The sequence below is a fragment of the Arachis duranensis genome, chromosome 4 (assembly GCF_000817695.3).
Source record: "Arachis duranensis cultivar V14167 chromosome 4, aradu.V14167.gnm2.J7QH, whole genome shotgun sequence".
NCBI lineage: Eukaryota > Viridiplantae > Streptophyta > Magnoliopsida > Fabales > Fabaceae > Arachis > Arachis duranensis.
The window spans coordinates 83,140,200-83,158,340 of record NC_029775.3 but is presented as its reverse complement, the minus strand read 5'-3'; the positions used below and the strand labels follow the sequence as shown (position 1 = coordinate 83,158,340).

The following is an 18,141-nucleotide window of genomic DNA, read 5'->3' as shown; positions in this document are numbered from 1 at the left end:
CTCTATACATGCATACATATATCATGAGGTCTTTTCATGGGTTGTAATGGGGCTAGGGTCAAGGTAGGATGCATATGGTCAAGTGTACTAGAATTTGAATCTTTGATTAACTTAAACTTTCCACCTAACCTATATAGCAACCTATACAATTTCAAAGCTAACCTAACTACCCATTCTTCACCTTTTCACATACTCATGCATTCTTTTCTTGATCACAACTCATATGCATTGATTATTATTGAGCTTCACTTTGGGGCATTTTGTCCCTTTTTTATTACTTTCTTTTTTTCTTTCTTTTTCTATTTTATTTTTTTCTTTTTGTGTATGCTTTTTTTCTTTTTATTTTCTCATTTTTTTTCTTTTTGCAATAAAGGCTATACAAAAATATCAATGAATATGGCTTTACATTTAATTAACACATGAGCATGTACCCAATTCCCAATATTTTCAACAAAATACAACACACACACCTTTTCCCAACCAATGTCCCAAGTTTCCCCACACTTGAATGATACACACTCACTAGCCTAAGCTAATCAAAGATCCAAATTAAGGACATTTATTATTTTCCACTTTTAAGGCTTGTAATGTGCTAAAATTATGAACAAGTGGGTTAATCGTAGGCTCAAACTTGGCTAATTATGGAGGATAAAAGGTAAGGCTATTTGGGTAAGTGAGCTATTTGAAATGATGGCATCAATCATGTAAATACATGTATACACAAAATAATGGACATAAAGAATAAAACAAATCAAAGATTACAATCATAGAAAGAGAATAATGCACACAAGAAGGAAAATAAATGGTTATAAGATGCAACCACACAATTAGGCTAAAATACTCACAAGCTTGTGTTCTTAGCTCAAAACATGTTCCACAATATATAGTTCAAGCAAGTTCTATGAAAAGTTTTTACTTTATATATATATGCAAAATAAGAAAATGTATTTAGAAAAATCCTAAAAGACCTAAAAATGAAATGCACAAGTGTTGAGATTAGAAACTTGTCACCCAAAAACACCGACTGGTCGGACGACCTCCCACACTTAAAAGTTTGCATCGTGCTTGGTGCATTCTAAGATGAACAAGGGGTACGGCGACTCTCCGAATTGCTACCTTCAGCTGGTAGGTCAACCGGTGCTGCATGTTCTTTCTCCCGCTTCCCTTCTTGCTTATGGTGCATCATTTATGAAAAATAAAAAATAACACCATAAGATGAGAAAATACAAAAGCAAGGAAGCGTAAATTGTTGGAATGAGGTAAACCACTAGAACGAGGTGAGTGAATCAGTATGACATGAATGAAATAAGTGTGATTTCTAAATTAGGCGCCCTTTAAAACACACAGTGGCATAAAAGCTATGTCACAACAGAAGTATGTACTTCACTCATTCTAGTGTGCTTGAAATACTTTTAACTTGTAGGTTAAGACAACCAAACAAGCGAGAAAGAAGCATGAAAGTATTCAAGCCAATAATAACATAGGGATGCATATGATCAACAAACACAATGCATTAAGATAAATGCACAACATCCATCCAGAAACAAAAGTAGATCTACAACAAAATACAAGAACAACATAAAGGAATTACAACAAAAGAATGGAAGAAGAATGAATGTAACTACAAGGAATTGAGAAGATAGAAGTAGAAGAAGATGAATTAAAATCTAGATCTAAGAACTAAACATAATCCTAATCCTAATCCTAGAGAGAAGTGAGAGCTTCTCTCTCTAAAACTAACTCTAAACTAATCCTAATGAGTGTGAATGATTCGAATCCCCATTTGCTCTTCAATCTTTGGCTTTAAATAGCAGTTTAGGCGCCAAAGTTGGTTGGGATTGGGCCCCAAAACCCTTGAGAATTTGTTGGGTGCGTTTTCATTAAAAGATCATATGTCAGCACCGACATGTACGCGCATAGCACACGTACGCGTCCATGGGCCATTTCGCAAGGTGCGCGTAAGCGCCAGGTGCGTGCGTGCGTCCATGGGCGAGTTCAACTTCTTTGACTTTTCATGATTTCTCCACTTTGCATGCTTTCCTCTTGACTCCTTTGATCCATTCCTAGCCTTTTCAATATGAAATCACTAACAAACACCTCAAGGCATCTAGTGGAATCAAAGGGAGATTAAAATCATCAAGTTAAAGGCCTAAAAAGCATGTTTTCACATCTAAGTACAAATAAGGAGACAATCACAAAATCATGCTAATTCATTGAATAAATGTGGGTAAAAGGTATTAAAATCTCCTAAAATCAATACAAGATAAACTCTAAAAATGGGGTTTATCAATGAGTTGAAATGGCAGGGACGCATACGCGTGGCTCACGCGTGACGCATGCTTGGCAAATTAGAGAGTCGACATGTACGCGTGGGTGCAGTTGTGCGTTTTGCACAGTGGTCGCACGAAGTTCACGCAACTCTCGGGTTTTTGTACCAGGCGTGGCATGTGGCACAATCGATGCGTACGTGATGAGCGGATAATTTATACGCTTTTTGGCATTGTTTTTAGGTAGTTTTTAGTAAGTTCAAGCTACTCTCACGGATGTTTTCATTAGTTTTTATGTTAAATTCACATTTCTGGACTTTACTATGAGTTTGTGTGTTTTTCTGTGATTTCAAGTAATTTCTGGCTGAAATTGAGGGACTTGAGCAAAACTCTGAAAAAGGCTGACAAAAGGACTGCTGATGCTGTTGGAATCTGACCTCCCTGCACTCGAAATAGATTTTTTGGAGCTACAGAACTTCAAATGCCGCGCTCTCAACGGCGTTGGAAAGTAGACATCCAGTGCTTTCCAATAATATATAATAGTCCATACTTTATTCGGAAATTGATGACGTAACTTGGCGTTGAACGCCAAGTACATGCTTCTGTCTGGAGTTAAACGCCAGAAACACGTCATGATCCGGTGTTGAACGCCCAAAACACATTATAACTTGGCATTCAACTCCAAGAAAAGCCTCAGCTCGTGGATAGATCAAGCTCAGCCCAAACATACACCAAATGGGCCCCGAAAGTGGATTTATGCATCAATACTTACTCATGTAAACCCTAGTAGCTAGTTTAGTATAAATAAGACATTTAACTATTGTATTATACATCTTTGATCATTTTAGATCTGAGGATCTTGGGACAATTAGTTCTCAGATCATGGGAACTGGCCTCTCGGCCATGCCTGGACCTCTCACTTATGTATTTTCAACGGTGGAGTTTCTACACACCATAGATTAAGGGTGTGGAGCTCTGCTGTACCTCAAGTTTCAATACAATTACTATTACTTTCTATTCAATTCTCTTTTATTCTTATTCCAAGATATACATTGCACAACACTTTGATGAATGTGATGATCCGTGACACTCATCATCATTCTCACTTATGAACGTGCGTGACTGACAACCACTTCTGTTCTACTCTAGGCCGGGCGCATATCTCTTAGATTCCCCAATAGAATCTTCGTGGTATAAGCTAGATAGATGGCGGCATTCATAGGGATCCGAAAAGTCTAACCTTGTCTGTGGTATTCCGAGTAGGATCCCGGGAATTAGGAAAGTCTAACCTTGTCTGTGGTATTCCGAGTAGGATTCCGGTATTCAATGATTGTGACGAGCTTCAAACTCCTGAAGGCTGGGCGTGATGACAAACGTAAAAGAATCAATGGATTCTACTCCAACCTGATTGAGAACTGACAGATGATTAGTCGTGCTGTGACAGAGCATTTGGACCATTTTCACTGAGAGGATGGGATGTAGCTATCAACAAGGGTGATGCCTCCAGACGATTAGCCGTGCAGTGACAACGCATAGGACCATTTTCTCGAGAGGATTGAAAGTAGCCATTGATGATGGTGATGCCCTACATACAGCTTGCCATGGAAAGGAGTAGGAAGGATTGGATGAATGTAATAAAAAAGTAGAGATTTGAGAGGAGCACAGCATCTTCATACGCCTATCTGAAATTCCTACTATTGATTTACATAAGTATTTCTATCCCTTTTTATTTTCTATTTATTATTGATTTTCGAAACCCATAACCATTTAATCCACTTAACTGAGATTTACAAGATGACCAAAGCTTGCTTCATACCAACAATCTCTGTGGGATCGACCCTTACTCACGTAAGGTTTATTACTTGGACGACCCAGTACACTTGCTGGTTAGTTGAACGAGATTGTGGAAAGAAAGTGCTGAGTTAATGTTTTTATGCACATGCTAAAGAGCCATTATTGTTGATCACAATTTCGTCCACCAGAACCCAGGAGATATCCACTCAATCTAAAGTAGAACGGAGGTGGTTGTCAGGCACACGTTCATGGGTGAGAATGATGATGAGTGTCACGGATCATCACATTCATCAAATTGAGGAACAAGTGATATCTTAGAATGGAAGCAAGCGTGATTGAATGAAAAACAGTAGTAATTGCATTAATCCATCAAGACACAGCAGAGCTCCTCACCCCCAACCATGGGGTTTAGAGACTCATGCCATAGAAGGTACAATATGAAATGTGTAAAGTGTCATGAGGTAAAGATACAATGTCAAAAGGTCCTATTTATAGTGAACTAGTAACCTAGGATATACAGAAATGAGTAAATGACGTGAAAATCCACTTCCGGGGTCCGCTTAGTGTGTGCTTGGGCTGAGCATTTGAAGCTTTCATGTGTAGAGACTTTTCCTGGAGTTAAGTGCCAGCTTTTGTGCCAGTTTGGGCGTTTAACTCCATCTTTTGTGCCAGTTCCGGCGTTAAACGCCGGGAATTCTGAAGCTGATTTGCAACGCCAGTTTGGGCCATCAAATCTCAGGAAAAGTATGAACTATTATACATTGCTGGAAAGCCCAGAATGTCTACTTTCCATCGCAATTGATAGCGTGCCAATTGGGCTTCTGTAGCTCCAGAAAATCCACTTCGAGTGCAGGGAGGTCAAAACCAACAGCATCTGCAGTCCTTTTTCAGCCTCTGAATCAGATTTTTGCTCAGGTCCCTCAATTTCAGCCAAAAATTACCTGAAATCACAAAAAAACACACAAACTCATAGTAAAGACCAGAAAAGTGAATTTTAAATAAAAACTCATAAAAACATACTAAAAACTAACTAAAATATACTAAAAACATAGTAAAAACAGTGCTAAAAAGCGTATAAATTATCCGCTCATCAAGCCCCTTCCGCTTAGTTTATGGAAAGGCCTATCACCTCCCAGTCGAGCTAGAGCACAAAGCATTCTGGGCGGTAAGAGAAGTCAATATGGGATTTGAGAGGGCCGAAGCTGAAAGAAAGATGCAACTACAAGAATTAGAGAACCTTCGCCTAGAAGCGTATGATAACTCTAGGCTGTACAAAGAAAAGATATAGGCTGTGCATGACAAGCACATTAAAAGGAGAGAGTTTAGACCTGGGGAATTAGTTCTCCTCTGCAACTCCAGACTAAGGCTCTGATAAACCCTATTTGTAGGGTTTATCTTGTATTGATTTTTGGAGATTTTAACACTTTTTACCCACTATTCAATGAATTAGCATGATTTTGTGATTGTCTCCTTATTTGTGCTTAGATGTGAAAACATGCTTTTTAGGCCTTTAAGTTGATGATTTTAATCTCCCTTTGATTCCACTAGATGCCTTGATGTGTTTGTTAGTGATTTCAGATTGAAAAGGCTAGGAATGGATCAAAGGAGTGAAGAGGAAAGCATGCAAAGTGGAAAAGATCATGAAAAGCCAAAGAGTTGAACTCGCCCATGGACGCGCGCGCGTACCTGGCGCTTACGCGCACCCTGCGAAATGGCCCATGGACGCGTACGCGTGCTGTGCGCGTACGCGTCGGTGCTGATATATGATTTTTTTATGAATTAGCACCAAACGAATTCTGAGGAGTTGTGGGGCCCAATCCCAACTAACTTTGGCGCCAAAGATGCTAAAGCCAAGGATTGAAGAGCAAAGGGAGATTCACTCACTTTCATTCATACACACTCATTATGATTAGTTTAGAGTTAGTTTTAGAGAGAGAAGCTCTCACTTCTCTCTAGGATTAGGATTAGGATTAGGTTTAGTTCTTAGATCTAGATTTAGATTCATTCTTTCTTCTACTTCTTCTTCTCAATTCCTTGTAGTTACATTCATCCTTCTTCCATTCTTTTGTTGTAATCTCTTTTATGTTGTTCTTGTGTTTTGTTATAGATCTACTTTTGTTTCTTCTACTCTCTTCTAATTCTATTTGAGGTAATTCATAATAAATGTGTTTATTTAGTTTTCTATTGTTGATCTCTTGCTTTTGTAGTTGTAGATTCCTTTAATTCTTGCAATTAATAATGTTTACCTTTATTGCCTCTTATGTGTTTGATAAAATGCCTCTTTTGGCTTTAGTATAGATTTTGCTCCTCTTGGCCTAGGTTGAGTAATTAGTGACTCTTGAATTATCTAATTTCTTTGTTGATTGATAATTAGAAGTTGTTAATTGATTTGAATGCCTCTAAAGCTAGTCTTTCCTTTAGGAGTTGATTAGGACTTGAGGAATCAAATTGATTCATCCACTTGACTTTCCTCCATAGTTAGAGGTTAACTAAGTGGTAGCAATGGACAATTTGTTGTCACAATTGAGGGAGATAACTAGGATAGGACTTCTAATTCTCATATCTTCTCAAGAGCTTTGTTAGTGTTAGTTTATTTTCCTTGCCATTTATATTTTTTGTCTAAAATCTTAGAAACCCCAAATATAACTCACAACCAATAACAAGACACTTTATTGTAATTCCTAGGGAGAATGACCCGATGTTCAATACTTCGGTTTATAAATTTTAGCGGTTTGTTTTAGTGACAAACAACTTTTTGTATGAAAGGATTATTTATTGGTTTAGAAACTATACTTGCAACGAGAATTCATTTGTGAAATTTTAAACCGGCAAAAAATCCAAATTATCAGGCTCATGCCAGGCAAGCTGAGATCAAGATGGGAAGGTCCCTATAGAGTAGAGAAGGCAGAGCCATACGAAGTCTTTCACCTAAGTCATCCTTCGAGCTCTAAATTCATCAAGGTAAATGGACATCGCCTTAAGCTATATCACGGTGAGTAGATGAAGAAAAGTAAGGAGTTGGAGATCTTCCTCTTGAAGGATCCACCCACAGCAGAAGACAGAGATAGTGGACCGTCCAACTTAAGGACGTTAAAGAAAAGTGCTGGGTGAGAGTCAACCCACCATGGTATGATCGTTCCCTTCTCTCTTTTTAGCTTTATTTAGTGACTCTTCTCATTATTCTACATATAGTCTACATTTACATCTACATATTTGCATAAAAAAACGAGGAGATCGACGCACCAGCGCCTAGTGCGCATCCGCATCCATTGTGAAAGTGAATTGGGTGAATTTGAACAGAGAGTCACGCGGGAGCTGGGCTGGAAACGTACCTTGGGCACCTTCCATCCCACGCACACGCATACTATACGCGTGCGTGCCTTTGCCTCTCTTGGCATTCCACACGAGCGCACGCAGTACGCATCTGCGTCGATGTCAAAATCGACGTAAAGCTTGTTTGGCCAGAAAGTTGTGCTGGCCTGGGGCGGGTACTGGGCTAGAAGCACAAACTGACCCGCGCGTACGCGCACCTGGCGCATACGCGTCCTTTCCCCTTTGTGCAATGCGCGCGGTGCGCATCTGCGTCGGTTGCGCCGCTTTACTCACTCTTTCGCCGCCCAGTTCTCATTCTTTCTCCCTCCCCAATTCTAATTCTATCTTTCCTAGTACTAATTTTTTTCTTCCTCCTTTCTTCTCCCTTTCTTCTTCTTTTCTATCTATCTTCTTTATCTTCTTCTTCTTCTTCTTTTCTCACTTCTTTCTCACTCACATCATCCACTATCTCTCTCTTTTCATCCTCTTTTCAAGGTTCTCTCTCTTTCTATTTTCTTTTTCTTCTTCTTCTCTTTATTTCTCTTTGTATTATTTTCCTTGATGCCATAACTCTATTTGGGTAACTACTTTCTTCTAATTGCTCCTACTCTAATGACTATTTTTCACAAATTCCTCATCTTATTTTATTAATTAATTATAATTGTCAATACAAACGTGATTGTTAGTTTGTTACGAGTGATAATACATTTTTCGCAATTGATGCTTGATCTATGCTACTCATGCCTTTGCCGGCATGCCAATAAACATCTTGCATTTAATTGCCTTCATCTTTCTTGCTATATTTTCATTGATGTCCTATTCACATGAAGTCGTGACCATGTGTTAACGACATCCTTCTTTACCTTGGCAAGATTATCACTTGTACTGTCCTCTTCCTTGCTCCAACCCTTGGACTTACATGTACCTTTCTCCTTTTCTTTCAAGATGGCCACCAAGAAGGAAAAAGAGAAAGCAGCTACCAAACCACCGGCAAGAAGGGGAACAAAAAGGGCATTGGTGGGAGAATCGCCCTCAACATCAGTCAAACCTTCAACAAAGCGGGTCAAGAGGATCATTAAGGTTGAGGAGACTGAGAAAGCCTTCCCAGCAAGGGACACTACGCGGTTCACTAACCACTTCTGTGAGCAGATGTTCCCCATTCTGGTGGCAAAGAGCTACAACAATGAGCATCTTCTTATCCTCCCCTCCAACATTGTGGATTTGGTGGAGTCCCGCATTGACAAAAGAAATTGGGGATTCTTACAGAGGCAGCCGAGGCAGGTCAACCTTTCATGGGTAGTTGAATTCTACTCCAATTTTCACATGCCAAACCTGCAGTCTGTCTATGTCCGTCAGAAGCAAGTCCCCACCTCCGAAAGGGCCATTCCAAGTTTTAGATCTCCCCCTGCTCCAGAAGGATTGGACGCATTTCAAGAAGCCTCTCTCAAGCGCCAGCAATACCAAATTGACTGGGACGACGTTCTCAGAATTATAGCACTACCTGGAAGCAAGTGGATCTACGGTTATCATCGATCCAGGCCTAAAGGCATATTGGCTTCCGCACTTACCTTGGAGGCTCACGTGTGGGCACAGATTATGTCTCACTACGTCTTTCCAAGCACTCACGAGTCCTCCTTCACTGCAGACATGGCTATTCTCATCTGGTGTATACTTACAGACCAGCCTCTCAACTTACCAAGACACATCCGGCAAGCCATAGGACACGTACAGATTACGGGCAACTTACCTTTTCCCGCCTTGGTTTCAGATTTGGTCTCGGCAGCCGAAATCTCCTATAGAGCTGTAGACACTAAAGCCATGCTTCCTTGGGATGATCAATATGTTCCAAGTGGGAAATACATCAGACCCCCCAGCAGTCGCCGCCAGCCAGACTGAAGACCCGACAGAGATATCCCTTCTCCTTCCACATCACAAGCACCTTCAACAAATCAGCTGCTCCTTCAGAGACTTCAAAGGTTGGACCGACAAGACCGACAGATGGAACGCATGGAGCGCCATAACAAGCACCGATTCACATACCTCAAAAGGCTGATTGTTGGCAACCACCCACCTAAAGAAGATCCAGACACTCCAGACTCCACTTCAACTACCAGCACGGGGAGTCATGAGGACCCCGCATGTGGAGATGCTGTTACCAGCCCCCCTTTGTTCCTGACTGATGGCACCGAGAATGGTGCCAGGCTTTAAGTGTGGGAGGTTGGTCAGTACCTGACTTTCGGAGATAACTTTTCTTTCTCTTAGCACCAGTAGATAAATTTTCTTTTTTTTAGATAGAATAGATTGCATAGTAATAATTAGTTGCATGTGTACTATGCTTGATTGAAAAATAATAAATCCTTTTCAAAGACCCTATTTTTGAAAATTTCACTAATTCAAACCAAAATCCTATGTTAAACTTGTTTGAAGACTGTAAATTGGAACATGGTTTAGAGCTGGAACACACAAACCAGTGAGATTTTGAGCATAATGGTATGGTTACATCATTTAACCATTATTTTATTCTTGTGTGTTTTCTCTCCTCTATGATTGCAATCTATGGTTTGTTCCGTTCTATATGTCCATTATTTAATGTATTCATGCATGTGTATGATTGAGGCCATCATTTGTTATCAACTCACTATCCTAAATGGCCTACCATTCTAATTATCCCTTGTTTGCCACTTTGAACCTCTATATCCCCTATTATTCTCTATGTTACCACATCACTAGCCTTAAGAGGAAAAACATGTACTTACCTTAATTGAATCTTTAGTTAGCTTAAGATAGAGATTATGTGCAAGCTAAGTGTGGGGAAACTATGGAAACTTAGGTTAATAAAAATGTATGTTAATTGATAAATATCTAAGGTCTGAATGCTACTCATGTGAAATTATGAAAACCAAATCCATTGGTGCTACAATGCTTTCAAAAAAAAGAAAGATGATTGTTTTAGTTTAAGTCTAGGGGAATGAAAGCACCCCAAATGATAAGTTTAATAAAAAGAATCAATGCATATGAGGTGAAATAAAAAGAACAATTAAGTACATGAGTAGATGCAACATACAAAGTGAGACTATGGGTAGTTAGGCATGATTTCAAAAGCATAAGGAATGTGTGTGTGTTAGGTGAGAACTTAGGATAATCAAAAATTCAATTTTCAGCTCACTTGGCCATACATGTACCCTCACCCTTACCTAAGCCCCATTACAACCTTAAGAAAGACTTCATGATGTTTGCATGTGTGCATTAGATATTTGTTGATTAGTTAGATGAAGAACAAGGTTTTAGAAGGCGTGAATGGAGGAGACTAGAGTGGATTACCCTATACACCTGAGAGACTAGAGTGCATATACGCTCCTAGTGAGGGTTCAAGTTTAACTCTATGTTCCCAGATTTCATGAGCTGTCTCCTCCCAAGTTTACTTGACTTTTATTGTGTGATTTGGATTAGTGGAATTTGATTTCTATTTGTCTTGGAAGACTTGTTTATTTTCTTAACTAAGTAGGCATGGACATTTCATCATATAGTTGCATTCATGTACATAGGTTGCATTGCATGAAGTCTTACTTTCCCTATTCACTCTTTTTTGTCTCCTTGAGCTTAGCATGAGGACATGTTATTTTTTAAGTGTGGGGAGTTTGATAAACCACTATTTCATGTTTATCTTGTGCTAATTTGAGTGGTTTTTATCAACTCTTTACCCACTTATTCATATGATTTGTATGATTTTACAATTCGTTCCCAATTTTATTATATGGTTGAAAACTTGCTTCCTAGACATTTAAATTATATATTTTTAATTCTCCTTAATACCATTCGATGTTGTGATCTGTGCGTTAAGTATTTTCAGGCTTTATAGGGCAAGAATGGCTTAGAGGATGGAAAGAAAACTTGCAAAAATGGAAGGAACGCAAGAAAACAAAGAAGCTGACCAGCGAAGAGCGACGCGCGTGCGCACGCGCACATTAGCGCATTCACATATTGACGCGCACGCGCACTTGGCGCAGATGCGCAACAAGCAAAAAGCACAATCGACGCACACGCGCACCTGGCGTGCACGCGTGACATGCGCGACCTGCAAAAATCGCAAAAATCGCTGGGGGAAATTTCGGGCCAGTCTTAGACCCAGTTTTTGGCCCAGAAACACAGACTAGAGCCAGAAAACAGCAGAGACTCAAGACACATTCATATTCTGCATAGTTTTAGTTTAATTTTGGGGAATCTAGAGAGAATTCTACTTCTTCCTCTAGGTTTTCTTCACATTTATAGTTTTAGAGTTTTAGTGCTTTGCTTTTGATATTGAGAAGATTTATTACCTCCGATGGAGCTTCCTCGTTCTAGTTTGTCTCTCTATTCTTTACTCTTTTATTGCTCATTGACTCTGTTTAGATAAATATGTTCATGATTTTGGGATTTATTAATGCAAAGAACCAATTTTACTTTTAATTGAATTTTAGTTATTAGTTATCATGTCTTTCTTTTATTCCTCTCTTAATTCTGTGAAAGTTATATTCATGATAATAGAGTAGTTCCCTAACTTGATTGGGAGTTGATTAAAAGGAAAACCTTGAGTTGAAATACTCAAGTGTTAATATTAATTGGAAGTTGTTGGCTAATTCTCCTGTCTTCGACTATAATCCTTTCTTAGGAAAGGATTAGGACGCAAGCGATAGGATTAGTTTGAGAGTACTTGACTTTCCCTTATTATATAAGGGATAACTAAGTAGGATAACAACCCTTTTATTATTACACTTGAGAGAGTTCAACAGGGATAGAACTTCTATTTAATCCTCTCCCGGTCAAGGCTTTTATTTAAATTACATAAATTCTCAATCATTTATTTCTCTGTTTCTCAAACTCAAAAATCTCTTGGAAAATCTCTGATTAATGAAATAGCACTCTTTCTGCAACTCGTTGGGAGACGACCTGGGATTCATACTCCCAGTATTTTATTTCTAAATTTTGTGACAACCCCTTCTAAATTGATACGCGGAATCAACATTGGTTAAGAGCTATACTTGCAACGTTGTTTTCTCTATAAACTCTTGATCGGTAATTTTTCTGTACGTCAGCGACCTTTATTGATGGATCATCATTCCTTTTATCTTGAGAGTTTGTTAGAATCTATCTTTTAATAGAGATAAAGATAGTAGGAGAGATTTGGGGAGACAGTTATTTATTTAGATAAGTACAAGCCGGTCTCTTTCATTGTGTTCGACTTCTTTAAAGAAGTCGGGTCTTTAAAGAAGTCGGGTATGAGTAGAGAACACTCCTTTTGGGTGAATCTTTCATCCTTATTAGACTTGACTTTATGTTTTGGGTTAGAGTATGAATACTCCTCTAAGAAAATTTATATGGCGCAAAAAATGTTAAGATTAAATACATAATGAGGTATTGACGCTTAAGATTAAAATAATATATGTTGGACTAATGACCTTTTTCCTTATGATTTAAACCAAAAGAATAAACACCCCTCCCCCTATCCAAAGTAGAAATAAAAAACACTTTCTTTCCTTCTTTCACCATCATGACTCCAAATTGCCCTGTTACCTTACCTTATATATTATTAAATTCACATAAATAAAAAAAATATAACCACCCCATATAATTTGCTTCAGTTTCTAAACCCTTTACATATTTATACACTAATTGCTAAAATTCAAGCCAACAGTATGACAGGACGTTGAATAATTTGGAAACCACAGCGAAGGAGGTGTAGTTGGTTGAGAAGAACAAGAAAAAAGTGAGTTAGTGCTATTGCCATTGTTATGGGGGTTCCTAACCATGAATGGCACCATATCTTCAAGCAGGCCTTGTGAGCCCAAATTAACATTGGCCATATCTTCTTGGGAGTCAGTTAAAGTTGTTTGAATTAAGCCCAAAGTAGGGTTGGCTTGGACATCCTTGGCTTCTAGAATTTCTTGGGCTTTGTTTTCTGGTGAAGCTGTAGGCATGGGCTTGGGCTTCTTGATTGGAGGATCTGATTGCGATTGGTGTGGTTGTCCTGTGAGAAAATGAGGGTAGGCAAAGTGCAAGTGAAGACCTTCGTAAGTGATGATAAGTGTGTCTGGGTCCTCATTGGATCTCTCAACTTGCTTCTTTGCACTGCACCTTGGATTCGTGCATCTATAGTAGCTCCTGATTATTCAATAACATACAAGTTAATCACAAATATTTTATTTTCTCTTCTATAATTAAATTAAGCAGGTTAATTAATATTGATACAAAATATATTTCTAGAGTGATTTATGCATTTAAGTCTGAATTTATTATATCCGTTAGTTATTTAAATTTGCTATATGTATATATATATGTCTTTTCGTAACTTAGTAGCAAAGAAGAAAACTATTGTTACACGGATAGAATTATTAAAAGAATTCTGTTATTAACACACACACAGAGTGATAGGTCAAGCGCATAAGATGGCATACTCCTAATTTAGGAGAAGGAAAAGTCTCAAGGGCAGCAAATTTCAACAAATTCTAGCTAACATTTGGCTTTTAACACTGTTGCATTTGGGGCTTTGTTTATACTTACGTATAAAAAAAAATTAATGATGACTAGCTGATAGTCTAAAATGATAAAATCTACTGACTCTGTAACATTACTGTTTATCTGAATGTTTAAGTGTGCGAGGAATTTCAATAAGCTCACAACATAAAATTGTGTTGCCAAAAAGCTATACAGTGCTACTCACCCAAAAGGGCTAACTATATAAATTAGGGTCTTGTTAATTGTGTTTTTTGTTTATTTACCTAATTATTTCTTTCGATATAGGACATGAAAGCTATCATGGAATTAGGCTAATAGAATTATGTTTTTAACCACGTGACATATACATTAAAAATTAATCATTAAATTCGTCATTCATATAAAATATATATTAAAATATAAAATTATAAAATGTTTCAAAGATATTTGTTGTTGTTAAATATAAAATTTTAAAAATATTTTTATTAATAAAGACATTGCTAAGCTTAATTAAAGTTCTTAATTAATAATTTTTAAAAGAATTTGTTTTAGTGGTCATCTGAATAAAGAAAAACTGTTAGTCATTAAGGTAGCCTTAATAAGTTAATTTTGAGCTTGCATTTGGTGGACAACGTGAATATGAACAAGGATTAGGTATCTTGAAAATCTACAGTACTGAAGTTACTCAAGATAGACAAGTTTTAATGAGAAAGATGGATGATTTAGGGTGTCTAGTCCGAGGAAATTAATTTTGAGATGCAACTTTCAACCCAATTTGTCACATCAATTGCTATAACGTGAAATCGTGAATACCATAGCAATCTGATTGAAGTGTACAAATATTCTTCACCGTCTTACCCTTTTTAGTTTTTATACCATTTTCTATCCCCCATCATAAATCTATCAAAAATACCGTTCATTGAAAATCCCAATATTTGGTAATTAGTACTGCTGATTACCAAGGATATTTATCAGTGTTTTTAGTAAATCTATGTGACACAAAAATTAAATAAATAAATCATGTTTGTTTCACGTTTTGGATACATTTTTTTATGACGATATAAAAAATAAGAGGAAATTTTAGGAGTTAACCAATATTATACAACTAATATTACAATTAATATTTAATGTAAAAAAATATTTAAATTCTTAAAAACAATAATAACTAAAACTCAACTAAAAAAATATATCCAAATTTTAATTCAATAAAATTTCATATATAGTGGATTTGATATTAGACTTGTTTAATAATTTACTATAATATTAACTGAAATTAACTATTATAGTGTTAATTATTTCTCTAGTATTATTTAGAATATAAATCTTTATCTTTTTGAATAATACATATAGAAAAAAGATATATACAAAAATAATACATATAACATTCCTCCTCCATATCAAATAATATATACATTCACTATTGATTTGAATGTTTAAGGTGTTGCTGCAAACAATTGTAATGGTTAATTGTGTAACAAAAATTACCAAATATATATATATATATATATATATGAAAGTCAGAATTTTTAATCCGAAAAGAATTTTATTACTGATGATGGTTTATGCATCCAATTAAATCGCACATTTACATTTATTACCATCAGAATTTATCGTAAAATCTAATAGTACATTTGACAATAACTAACATGTTTTCTGGCACTGGCAATGCATATCGTGTTCAAATTTTATTGGAGTAGCTTAGGGAATGAGCTTTGCAAGAGATGGAAATTGGAAAGGTGAAAAATTTGAACTCGAATTTGCATTAAGTTAATAATTGAGAGTTACTAAATAAAAATTTAATTAAATCAGTCAAATCATCTAACGATTCGGTGGAAGTAATTTTGTTTCAATAAAGAATTTTAAGAATGCATAAATTGTGTGCAATGTGTTAAGTTAAACAGAGGAACCCAAATGTGAATAATGCTCATTTTTGGTGTATCACAAAAGAAATCAAATAAATACGTAGAAGAAAGAATCAGTATTACCTAGGATTTGGGCTATTCTTAATAGATTTTTGACCATACTTCCTCCACTTATATCCATCATCACCCATCCCATTGCCAAAGCACTTGAATTTGAGCGTATACTTGTTCTCAATTTTACTCAAACCCCTTTCCAATATGGAAACCCTGAAACAACATATTCATAAAAAAAATGGAGTCCAATTCACAAAGTTAACACTACATTAATTCTATTGATGAATACAAATTAAATATACCTTGCTGATGAGAGGTGTTCCAAATGCTGATCGCTTTGGTGGTTGTTACTATTATTGATCACTGACAAAGCATTTTCAAAGTTTGAGATTGTCGGACCTGAGTAAATGTTGGATATGAAGCTGTTAATGGCGTGGTCATAATCATCACCGTCACCGTCAGAAGGCGGCGGCCTTATTATTGTGTTGTAGTGGTCCGAAGGCGGAAGAAGAAGAGGAGTGGCATCATCTAAAAGCTCTTTAACAAGGTCATCATCCTCTGACCCTTCTGAACAAGAAGAATTGGAATTGGAATTAGAATTAGAAGACATTAGTATGACTTCCTCCTCCATCATCATCGTCATCAATGCATTTGTTGTTGACTCAACCATTTATTATTTATTAGGAATTTGGACTTTGGAAACTAAGAGGAGGAGGGTATGAATAATGAAGAAAGAGAAAGAAGGATAGGAAATTTAAGAGTGGAGCAGATGAGGCAGGTTGTTGTGACGTATAATCCCCCTATTTGACTTTAAAGTAAGGGGAGGTGTTGTGGCTGTTTTTTGTATGTATTCTACTTTGACTTCCTTCGACAACATTTCTAATCAATTTCCAAATCGTGTCACCATCATTCACCACCTCATATTTTTCATCATGGGGCCATTTCTTTCTTTGTTTCTTTTTTTTAAAGAAAAGTTACTAATACCTTTTTCATTGGAGCATTTTAAACTAGTGTTGAAGATTTTACTCACAAAGAATAAACACTTATCTTAAATATATTAGGTTTAACACTCAACAATTATATTTTGATTAAATTTCCTTTAACATAAAATATACATGATTCGATATGAATTACTCGAACCCTACAACATTAATTTTAATTAAACCTCGCCAAATTAATTTTAATAATACTAATTATGTCTTTGAGATTGATAAATTAGTTTCTAATAGAATGAGTAGTCATTCATTCGATAAAAAAATATAAAGATACTAACATAAAATATTTTTATCAATTTTAAAAATATAATTCATACAATTAAATTTCAAAAACTGTTTTGATATATGCAGTTTATTTAATGGTAAAAATGTTATTTGTATATTAAAATCAACTATTAAGATTAGTTATCAAAATATTTGTGTATAAATATATATATGATTTAATTTATTTTTAACGTATATTTATATTTTAATATATATTTTATACTGATGACTGATTTTAATAATTGATTTTGGTATACAAAATAATATAATTCATTTAATGGAGCACTCTAAGAACTTAACTAAGGTGGATTTGTTGCGAGCTTGGTCTTGCTAATGACTCGACTTGGTTGATTCACCAAATTATTGGATTTTTTTTATGACTGATTAGATCAAAACGAGTTTAATAAAAATTACAATTTATAGGGATTACCTACATTTATCATAATTATTAGAATTTCCTAGACCTATATGGCTAAAAATGAGGCCATTTCAACCGTGAAGATGTAACATTGTAATTTACTAGATGGAATCTAAGCATTGAATATTTGAATTTCATCAGTGCCCTTTATTTGGTTTTTCGTTTCATGATTTCTTGTAGTGTCTCTTTTTCACCTCTTTAATAATTTACTTATTTACAGGTAACTTGGTCTATGGCTGTGCTTTTAGATTATTTTTGGGAATTGAAATGATGGAGTCCATACAAACAAGATATCCTGCTGTGCCCTCGTTTTGGATGTGGGTTTTTTGACTTTTTTTTTTTAATAAAAAAAAAAAAATCAATGGTACTGTTATGTGCAGGCTGTGTTTTCATTTAAATGTTTATTTGTCTTGTAATATGATGGGATAGATGCATCACAATGGACAAAGAGCTAGTTGACAACCCAATTTCAACCCAAGGCAAGAGTCAACCTTAAAGATTTATTAGTCATATACCTTCAAAATATTTAGGTGATTATTTTTTAAGATGCTATTTGACTCCTGTAGTCCTGTGACTAACTTTCAATTTCTTCTTTTTTCAGCACAAATTAAATATTTAAATATTTAATCCGGGTAGGTGATAAGCTTGCATTATTTAATTTGCTGTTATAGATGAATTGGTAGGTTACATTTTTTTTCCTTTTT

General features: G+C 36.2%; 1 protein-coding gene across 1 annotated transcript; it reads right to left on the bottom strand.

Annotated features, from left to right (window-relative positions):
- Positions 1 to 12,786: 12,786 nt before the first annotated feature.
- Positions 12,787 to 16,513, bottom strand: LOC107484783 (probable WRKY transcription factor 49). Its single transcript, XM_016105324.3, has 3 exons — positions 16,063 to 16,513; positions 15,830 to 15,973; positions 12,787 to 13,511 (listed from the first exon to the last, which is right to left on the bottom strand). Exons 1-3 carry the CDS (start codon positions 16,428 to 16,430, stop codon positions 13,019 to 13,021), a joined length of 1,005 nt encoding a protein of 334 aa, XP_015960810.1. The 5' UTR covers positions 16,431 to 16,513; the 3' UTR covers positions 12,787 to 13,018.
- Positions 16,514 to 18,141: the final 1,628 nt, after the last annotated feature.